The following is a 10,770-nucleotide window of genomic DNA, read 5'->3' as shown; positions in this document are numbered from 1 at the left end:
ATACGATACACATCTAAATACTGTGGTCACGATACGATATAGTAACGGTAGTTCTAAGCAAAGCGAATAGATTTGTTGAAAATTCTTAATGGCAATATTACAACAGGAAATAGACCTGGTCCAAAATGGGCATGACTTTAAAGTTTCACATAATTCACGTCTTTCGAAGTACATGCCGAGCTGGAGCTGTCACTCGCCATTTGGAAATGGATATGAGTGGACTAAATTAAGAAATGAAAACTCCGGGAAATATCGTAGGTGTATCGGGACCTCCCAAAAAATATTGTGTATTGTACCGTATTCAAAATATAGCGATATACCGTCGCAGGGTATCGTTGCAGTCCTATTGTTATTACACATTGTCAAATTTCTCACATGTGTAGACTGACACAAATATTGATGTGAGCAATTATCATTCCATAGCGTCATATCTCTGCTTAAATCATTCATCATCACCGTATTATTCTTCATTTTAAATGTTGTGGTGCTTTCTTTCAATTCTAAGTGTGCTAATTTTGGTTCTAGATCTAAAGAAATGCTATTTTTATTTGTTAGTAGAAGCATGTGCCAAAATATCAGGTAGCAATAATTTTTTACTTTTGTAGCAGAAAAAAACAACATTTTGTAAAATATTTTTTTAGACATTTCACTTCAGCTTTTGTCGTAAAAATATCCTTTGTTTTGTTTGTGTTTCCTTCATTTAGTTCGTTTTCTGTTTTTTTGTTTGTGTCGCAGGATGTGATTGTCAGTATGATCATGGCTGGGGCAATTAGGTACCATTTGACACTGAGGGACCAATGAGATTCACTCTGTACTTTCTACTGTTATGTGCTGATCGACTACGCGTGGAAAACGAAGAGACCAATATATGTACCTATTTATTCTCAGACAATTGTGATATCCATGTGCTGAACATCGTCATTGGTTAATGCTGTACGGAACAGCTTAAAGGACTGTAAATAACCACTCAACTGGAGCTGTTTGATAATTAGGACACGATTTATCCAGCTCAAAGGTGACGCTGTAATGTGATAAGTGATTATGTAATTCACCACTGTAGACCATAATGGACTTGTCCAGATCAATGCACGGGGGAGTCTACTTTAGTTGCATAGGGGTGAAAGGGTTAATTGTGTCGGGCTTAAGTTAACACGTCTGTCCTTTTATGGAACTTGTTTTTTTATGTTTAAGTAATCGGGAAAACTAATTTATTAGGATTTTCCCCCAAAAAATCGGTGTGTGGACTAATGAAGTTTCACTATGCATTGGTTTTGTATACAGCTATTAATAGTGACACCTGTATTTACCTGTGACCTAGTCGTTATCAAAGCAATTACACCTGGTGCCAGGGTTTATTCTTGAATTTGACCATTTTCACAGAAAATGCTTGTTTCCCAATATGACTGTCATCTGTGGACTAAACTCTGAGCATTGACATTTGGTAGGTGACCTTTTTGGTGGGGCCAGGGGAAGATGTAAAAAAACCCAGACATCAGCAAAATTTTAGTTAAAACTTAATAATCTGACAGTAATTTTCTGTCCTGTTAAGTTTCTGTCTGTGACTTTCAGTAGTGAGGTGTGTATAAGTACAGGGAGTTGTATCTAGATTATTGTCAGACCTTAGAAGTGAAAATTAGTACTCTTCAGCAGTCTTCTAATTACAAGAACAAAAATGTTTATGAATGTCATGCTATTGTGATTATTAAGTCACCTGAGCCCTAGGTTTGGGAAGATCAATCATTCTTCGTACAACATGCATTAACATTTTGTTATTTCGAACTAAAACTTTACAGATCAGATTTCCATGAAAGTTTATGGAAATAATCTTAATGTGGTCTTGAACAAGTGTTGTTATTTTCCAGAGCCTTACAACACCAATCTTAAAAGTTCCATGTTGAACCTGACCTCATGTTCTGCTGAAAGGAATGTAATGAAACTTCATAGGAATGCTCAAAGTGCATGGTCCTGACAAAAGGTTGTCTTTTGCATGTTGGTAAAGACGTACAAGATGGCCCCTATTTTCAAAATCTGTTTTATTACAAGTTTGACCACATCATTTGGCTGTTTTGAAGAGAGTTGTAAAGAGTCGACTTGTTTTACATTGTAATCGTCAGAACCAAATTTCTTGGCCGGTTTAGAAAGAGGCGTAATGACAGAATGCATTGTTAAGTTGATTATGACATCACAGTTCAAAGGTGACATGTGATGATGACATCCAATCAGATGTCCTGACAGAAAATAATGATTTATTTCGACAGATCACTGGCATATCTTGGCATTTCGGGAAATGTTGTAATCAGAAAATACATTGGTCTCCGATAGTATATCTTCCTATTTATGAAAGACATGGCAACTGTATAGAAGTATATTTGTAGTGTGTGTGTGTGTGTATACAAGTGTGACGCATTTGAATTTTTTATCTTACAAAATGTTTTGCTGCGATCCTTTTTTAGCTTGCATGATCAATCATGGGAGCTATTGCTATCGGCTTTGGTTAGTATTCGTCGTCTGCTTAGAACGTTTCAACTTCCAGTAGAACGACTGGTTGACTGACATCAAAAATATGAGACAAATATTCCTTATGAAGTCCTGACAAAGTGTTGTTACTTTTTTGTGTCAATCCTAAAATCAAGGTATTTTGTACATTATCTCTTGAGCAGATGCGAAGATTATCTTCAAAGTTTGGTGCAAATAGTCCTAAATCATTAAGTCAGATGAAACTCATGTGATCATGAGGCCCCAATGGACCTCTTGTTGTATTTTTTTTTTAGGGACACAAGATCTACAAAAATGAATACAAAATCAAGATTAAATAGCAAGCTTCAGCACGATCTTAAGTTGCTGTAATGGTGCTTGTATTTGCAGGTGTTCAAATGAACTACATTCCAACCTTTGCTTTTCCAGAGGTCAGCCTCAATTCCAATCTTGTGTTTTTCGTTCTTTTCAGATTCAACCATTGGTTGACCTCTTAGATAAGTGAAAGAGGCCCAGGTCACAAATGTGCATGTAAATGTTGGCTTCATCTGGAGAACTTTTAAATTAGAAAGCTATTGCTATTAAACTGTTTATTTTTGTAAAATAATCATTTAAAAAACTCATTAATCTGCTTATTTTTGTTGTCCATATTTTGTATTTGATTAAGCATTGATATAATTGGTAGTCAAGGAAGTGTCATGTTGTCTATATTATAATGCAGATCCAAAGTGAAACGTTCTTCTGTCGTCACTTTTCGTTGTCGATGACAATATCACACAATCTTTGTTCACGTTGACAATTAATGAAGTTTCGTTATTACTCAATTAATAGACAATGTGTAGAATTAGATTTGACTTTGATTTGATCTTCAAAGTATGACGTTCTGTATTGTTTTATCTTTCAACTCAGAACTGTCAAATCTTTTAGATGTGATGTTGATGTGTGCAATGTAATTTGTTGGTTGTTTGGGGGTGAAGTGTTTTTCGACTGTAAAACGTAGCTACATGTAGTTAGGTGACTGGCACACATATCTAAATACATAATGCCCTAGGTTGTGACCGGTTAGAACATTAACTTTCGACACACGTAATCATCTTCTTCTTTTTTACAATCAATATAAAATACTGTGTATTCTGCTGTCACTTCATTTATTTAAAAAACCTATAAACGTGTTGGAGTTTTTATTGATGGCTGCTCAAATTACTGGGCTGCTGTACTTTTGTGTTCATTGCATGCGTTTCGTTAAATAATACTCAGCTGGCACGGAATTTTGGTAAAATACAAACTAATTGTCTAATTAACATACTAATATCTTTCCCATCTTCTCAACATTGAACAGAAGGTTGTTTTGATGATATGAATATGGTATAGATTGATAAAAATTGTCCGCAAATTAATTTACTAAATCCTAATCCAATCATCGTTTATGGCTGAAACTTTTTGTTCATAACATGATGAACATAACATTGGAAGGTCAACATTCAGCATGTTGATACATTTCAGTCCTGATGAAATCGTAACTGATACTATATATTAAATTGTGTGGTACAGAAATGGGCGTCATATAACGAACATGTTTTTCATCACAATCATGAAAATGTGTATCAAGTTAAGACACAACGTTCTGAGTTCAATGGGGTCAAACTTGTCCGTGACAAAATGCTGGAGATAGCAATCCATTGCTTAATTTTCTTATAGAAATAATGGATTACCTTGCCGGCAGCTCCGGTCAGACAACTTCTTTTTACGTACAAATTATAACTTCATCATGATGTTATGTTTTATCAATGTATAATTCACCATTTTCTTGATCATTAAACTTGGTTATACTGAAAATCTTGTTGTTTTTTAGTCTATTCAGATGGTGTTTGTTGTCTCTAAGGTAAAACAGCTGTGTTGGTCTCAGAATCGATGATTGTCTACTTGGATTAAAAATTTCAATGGATGTGCTTTATAAGCAAACTTTTCTGAATAATAGCAGTTGTTACAAAGGATTAATTAAAACGAAAAATAAAGGATACTCAACGCTGTAAGAACAGTATGTGATGTTAACTTCTCGTCTACATGTTTTAGCCTGCTATGCTGTCGTCATCAGACCTTTGATGGCAGCATAGCAGCTGGCTATAACATGCAGACGAGAAATTAACATCACAAACCGTTCTGGGGGTGTCGAGTACAGTATCCTTTATCAGCCCACCATCTGTCGATGGTGGGCTATTCAAATCACCCTGCGTCCTTGGTCCTTGGTCCGTGGTCCGTCCGTCTGTGGTCCGTCCTTAAACAATTCTTGTTATTGGTATTTCTCAAGAAGTACCCAAGGGATCTTTCTCAAATTCTATATGTGGGTTCCCCTTGCTCCTTAGCTGTGCTCAGCAATTTTTGAGACTGATCGGATAAACAACATGGCCGACAGGCAGCCATCTTGGATTTTGATAGTGAAAGTTTGTTATCACTACTCCCTGGAAGTACCAGAGGGATCTTTCTCAAATTTTATATGTAGGTTCACCTTGGTCTGTAGTGATCAGATAAACAAAATGGACGACAGCCAGCCATCTTGTATTCTTTCTCAAATTTTATATGTAGGCTCCCCTAGGTCCCTAGTTGTGCATGTTTACTTTTGAGACTGATCATAAAAACAAAATGGCTAAAGGAAGAACTAAACAGATTCTTCTCATATTCAGTGATCGGTTCTATTTCTTTCACATTAAGTACTGTACTAGTAAATATGTGAAATGACAACCTCACTTTGAAGGTTGTCTTTTATACACAGCAGTATTAAGTTTAGATCAAAAGTTACCTCAAGGTGCATTTACTGTTAACATGACTCGATCAAATAGATTAGAAAAGAAGGGTTATTATCAGTACTTATTGAGAAATAGCGATAACCAACATTCACTGTCAAAATCTAAGATGGCGGCCTTTCGGCCATTTTGTTTATCTGATCAGTCTCAAAAGTAAATATGCACAACTAGGGACCAAGGGGAACCTACATGATGATGGTGGGCTAAAAAGTTATAAATGTGAAAAATTTCATGGACAGATAATGTGTCATTGCTTAAGCCAGGTGAGCAAAAAAACGTATTCTGGCATTTATTAAACATGAATACTTTTTTAGCCCACCGTCATTAGAGGTTTACATCATGTTGCGATTTGCATATTCCAATTTAAGGTGAATCTAAAAATCAAGCATAGATCAAGCCTTCTCAAAGATCATGTTGTAACTTGATTTCCATGATCTCCTTGCTGCCTCGTGCTTGTTGAAGAACCGAACAGAGAAACGAAGAAATAAGTTCCTATGTACTATCAACATTCCAAGATCTCCTGGAATTCAGTCTTGCACACTTTGTTACCGTACTTGTCTCAATGAAAATAAAACGGCAAAATCAATCAATCTAATACCACTTTATTTTTACTTGTTTATACAATATCACATAATAACATAACAATCGTCCAAACTGATATTAGTGTCGATTTAAATTTCATACATACCATGCATCTATAAATAAATTTCAACAAATTAAATACCTAGTAATAACCATTATACCACATAATGCTACGTATCGATGCCCGATCAATTCAATATATCCTGTAGCACTGTATCTCCTTTACTTATATTGGAGGCGATTACCATATAATGGATATTTAAAAAAAAAAGGTTTTCACCCCACCCCCCTCTTTTTTTTTAACTTTCTCAACACTAACAGACTTTCAGTTCTTTTTCAAATGTTTTTGCAAATACAATATTACCTGTCTGAACTATCCCTGCTTAACCCACCTGTTTACTGGCTATAATGTCTGGTCCTGGCATTTTCTCTCTTAACTATGGCATGACAACCAAGTCTACTCTCTAAACCAGCGTTTCAACAATAGTTCAATTTCTCATTCCAGCTAGCCTTTCATCTGTGGGATATCCATGCAAATTATTGTCTTGTCTTAGAGCTGATCACATATATTGCTTGTTAGGTTGTCAACCATGTATCTTATCAGAATCTGTTCGGATCGATTTGATTAAAGTCACCGACGTCAAAAATGTACAATCTCTTTGAAATGTGAATTATCGTAATTATTGAATATTAAAATTGATTATATTCCTGAACTTCTAACATCAGTGCCATATTTTAACATACAATACTTCCCCATAACATACTTATTTAAAATGTTGATAACCAACATCACCTACACTGTATAAATCAGACCCTGTATAAACCGGCCAAATGTTTTTGTTCCAGGAATGTCCAGTTCAGACAGATTACAGAGTAATTAAATGGCAAAAAATGGAAATAATGCATACCTCTGAACAACACCAGGGTCATATTCGTTTTGCCTTGCAAGGCCTGCATAAACTTTTGCAGGTCTGCAAGGATTTATACCCGAAAATGTTACATTTAAAAAGGGACAAACCGGTTGTTCCGCATAAACGAGCAGGCTCCTGGCATTATACCTACAACTTTTTGCAATAGTAAAAGTGGGAAAATCAGGGGCCAACTATAAATGTGGAAAATGTCTTGGATAATATCACAGGGAATGTAAACCATCTTGGATTTTCAAATCCTTCATCAAGAAAAAACACTGTATTTGGGTCATGAAAGTCTATACTCCTACTAGGTTCTTGTCGGAGGGTCATAATAGGGTCTGTCCTATCAGGTTTGGTCAAAATCTGAATAGACTTAAAAATGCCTTAAAATGTAAGATTTTTTTAAATTTTAAATATTTCACCTATTATTAACCTCTACAACCACCATCAGTTATCACATTGAGCAAATAAATAGAAACTATCATAATTTCTGTGAAATCCCAAGTTACAGATCTAGGTACCCAAAATTGATTACTGAACCATCATTTTATTTATTCATTAAAAAGATCATATCAAAGGCAAAATATTGATGGGTTTTCTAACAAAATTTATCACCCGAGACTCACTCAAGATATTGAAAGAACACTCTGATGTCGCCAATTAGCATTTCTGGATTTCGCAAATGCCAGTACCCAAATGAGATCAACTGGCCGCACCATGTAAACTGAACAGTACCAAACCCAACTCACTGCTTCAAATTAACAAATAAAATTACATAAACAACCAAATTCTGTATACTGGGATTTTTTTTACGCAGTTTAAATTGCTCCCTTTTTCACCCTCAGTAATCGGGGTAAATTTATCATTGAATCAAGTATTAGTAAATGATACAAATTATACATAGAAATTGAAAGTGAAGGGGCTAAATTAACACTGGGTAATATGGATTTTACTGGTGAAGGACAAAATGCCCCGGTATACAGTAAAAGGATACGGGAATTTTTTTTTGCCCTTTGACATTAAAATCCATATTTTCCCCAATATTAAATTTGGTCTTCTCATTTAATTTCTATGTATGTACATAATGCTGTTCTAGTAGCCTCTGGGCTGTATGCAATCTTTGTTAAAGAAATAAAGAATTATATTTCATTATGCTGTTCCCTAATGTAATGATAAATTCGCCCTCATTACGGAAGGCGAAAAAGGCAAAAATTAAACCGCAGCGAAAATTTACCGGTATACAGTTGTTGACCTAAATTTTAATCATAACTGCTTATATGATTTTCTGAATAACATTTGAAATGAACATATCTAAATGCACAACATAGTCCATGCGAAGCCCTCAACAAGAGGCCCATCGAGCCTGTATCGCTCACCTGTTTATCTTCGACACAGTTTTGAAATGTTTCCCCTAAACTTGAGACAATCTAGAAGACATGTAAAATGTATTAACTTTCCAAAGAATGCAGAAAAGTACCACTTTGACAGGGCAATGACATGAGCATTTGCGTTAAGTTAAAAATGGATTGATATTAAAGCAAGTAATCTTGCAGAAACCAAAGAGTGGACAGACAGACCCTTCCTATACAATACTAGTTCCCATACAAATTTTGATAGGCATACAAAAATTTAGAGCTAGCTACAGGCAAAATATAAGATCCTGATGGTTCTGGAGAAGTCATTGAAAAAGCTGATGACAGACGCTATGCCCTAGCATAACCTTGATCTGGCAGTTTTTTGTGCCAGATCACGAAAAAATTGTCCGTTTACAGACTTAAATGGTTTGGTAGGGTGTCCCTTGTTTAAGTGTAGCTTTCCTGTGACTATGTTTGCCTAACGCTAGCACTATAGGGCCAGCAGATATATGTATCAGACTAGTATATTTGTATGTACATGTAACTATGGAGATTGGAATGATGAACCCAGGGTCAGTCAGTAAACAACAGATCTTCATCCCGACCCTCCTCCAACAGATTAGCAGCATCCTCCCGACTTATTTCCCCCCTTGCTTTCCGTTCCCTCAATTTTTCCTCAGCAGCAACCTTCATTTTCTTCTTCTTTTCCTGAATCTTCTTCAACCTATGAAAACAAACAGGCATAATTTTCGGTGTGTTAATAATCCCAAATCAACAAGACAATTAGGCGAAGTATAGTCCCCCACTGAATAGGAAATGCACAGATGATAAATTCGTGCAGGAACTAATTCTAAATATGTTTGAGAGACCCACCGTAGTCAATAAGGAATAGTGTCAGTGCTACTATTGCAAGTAAATCTGGTGGATGTTTACTGGCTAGTGGTACCGATTTACTATTAAATTGCATCTGGTGACACTATGTATTCTACAGCGTTTCATTATTTGATTGCATTTGGTGGTATAAATGTGAATATCACTAATTTTAGCAAGCGATATCAGAACCCATACCCCAAGTATGAAGTTCCAGTGACTAGTAGTGCAGGAGATAGAGCCCAGACAATCTTTTTCTTTGATGTAGGTCAAAGGTCAAATGTAGGTCAGAGTGACCTACTTTTGACATATTCCAGGGGTGCAGAGAGTGAAAGTGAACGTAACCCTTGGATATCGGGGATGTAAAGCCTTCTGGATAAGCCATTACGTAATATTGTATACAGGGAAACCTTTGCCCAGTCAAAGTTTTGCCCTACTCCAGTAAAATCCATATTCACCCAGCAATCATTTGATTCCTACGTTTAATGTGTTGTTAACCAATGTTTGCTGTGATGATAAATTCACATTCATTACAGAGGGTGAAAGTTAAACAGCAGCAAAAAAAATCAGTATGCCTATATGAAATCTTTATGTTTAATATTTCAACCAAAATCAAAGCAAATTTGAGAGTGTATCTTTAATATTCTTCCCTACAGAATGAATACAGAAGTATCGCGTACTGGTAAATAGCTACTTACCTGTAAAACTCTTCACGCTCCCTCTCATCCAGTTCTGTTGTAATATATGCAAGTGTACGCTCAATACGGGGGATAATTACTGAAAAAGGCAAGTGCAAAGTCATGTTAACAAGCTGACACTACAGGCTAAATTTCATTACACCGATCAATCTTTCGTTGGATTATTATAACTTGTTTTACTCATGAATAGGACTTGTCAATTTATTTGAACAGGCAAATAAGTTAACGTAGCAAGCTACAGGCTTATTTGGTATTATTGTGCAAAAGAATCTGTAGTACAAGATAAATATTGTTTATATACACCTCATGAATATTTAGAAGTTGGATAAATAGTAGATAAATGTTGTTTTAGTACATTTGAACCTTTAGTCAAGGATTAAATATTGTTCATCTAAACTGCATGACTGTTGTTTAAATATTTTAGTACATTTGATCTTTTTGACCTAGAAAGTGGGTCAAGGTCATTCAGTCAGTCATTTAAGCAACCATTGTAGCCCTTGATCCAGGCATGGTAATGGCCAGATCGCATCACCCTGGGCATTTAGGGTATTGAGAAGAAGTTGTACAGTGTTTGATTGGCGCACACTTTCCTGTTTTTGTATACTAACCATGTTCGATGGCGTTTACTCTCCTGTTTGTAATTTTTATGACCTCGTCCAAGGTTACAAAAGATGTCTGTAGGGAAGCAAGTTCTACAAGTAATTTGATCGCTGTGGCATAGTTTTTCTTAAGTCTGTCAATTTGCTGTCCACCCCTTGATAAACCAGTCAGCTCATAACCTGAAATTAACATTAGATTGATGTCAGTTGATGTAATAAGTACATATTATTGTGATACCATCCTGTTCAGTCTTCATCATGTTCTGAAGTGTCAAACATCCATTTTATTAAAATGTCAATGTTAGATTAATACAGACAAAACAAAAGAAAATACTAACCTCTTTCATCAATACAGTAGTATAGTACATACCTACACATCACTAACAACCTCTGTCCTCAGTACAGTAGTATAGTACATACCTACACATAGCTAACAACCTCTGTCCTCAGTACAGTAGTATAGTACATACCTACACATC

At 35.7% G+C, this 10,770-nt stretch overlaps 2 protein-coding genes across 5 annotated transcripts in view; one reads left to right on the top strand and one right to left on the bottom strand.

Annotated features, from left to right (window-relative positions):
* LOC110455751 (synaptosomal-associated protein 25-like) overlaps positions 1 to 4,311 on the top strand; it is a 23,916-nt gene extending 19,605 nt beyond the window's left edge. For all 4 annotated transcript variants that reach the window (XM_021506098.1, XM_021506099.1, XM_021506097.1 and 1 more), the window contains one exon: positions 736 to 4,311. The gene's annotated coding sequence lies outside the window, so the exon portion shown is untranslated. The remainder of the gene's footprint in view (positions 1 to 735) is intronic.
* Positions 4,312 to 5,862: 1,551 nt separating this feature from the next.
* Positions 5,863 to 10,770, bottom strand: part of LOC110455734 (V-type proton ATPase subunit D-like) — a 12,680-nt gene continuing 7,772 nt past the window's right edge. Inside the window, exons 5-7 of the mRNA XM_021506068.1 lie at positions 10,301 to 10,471; positions 9,693 to 9,771; positions 5,863 to 8,848 (exon numbers count right to left, since the gene is read on the bottom strand). Of these exons, the coding sequence (XP_021361743.1) occupies positions 8,698 to 8,848; positions 9,693 to 9,771; positions 10,301 to 10,471 (401 nt within the window). The 3' untranslated portion in view covers positions 5,863 to 8,697. The remainder of the gene's footprint in view (positions 8,849 to 9,692; positions 9,772 to 10,300; positions 10,472 to 10,770) is intronic.

The sequence above is a fragment of the Mizuhopecten yessoensis genome, unplaced genomic scaffold, assembly GCF_002113885.1.
Source record: "Mizuhopecten yessoensis strain PY_sf001 unplaced genomic scaffold, ASM211388v2 scaffold8365, whole genome shotgun sequence".
Classification (NCBI taxonomy): domain Eukaryota; kingdom Metazoa; phylum Mollusca; class Bivalvia; order Pectinida; family Pectinidae; genus Mizuhopecten; species Mizuhopecten yessoensis.
This window is presented reverse-complemented; position numbering and strand designations above follow the sequence as displayed.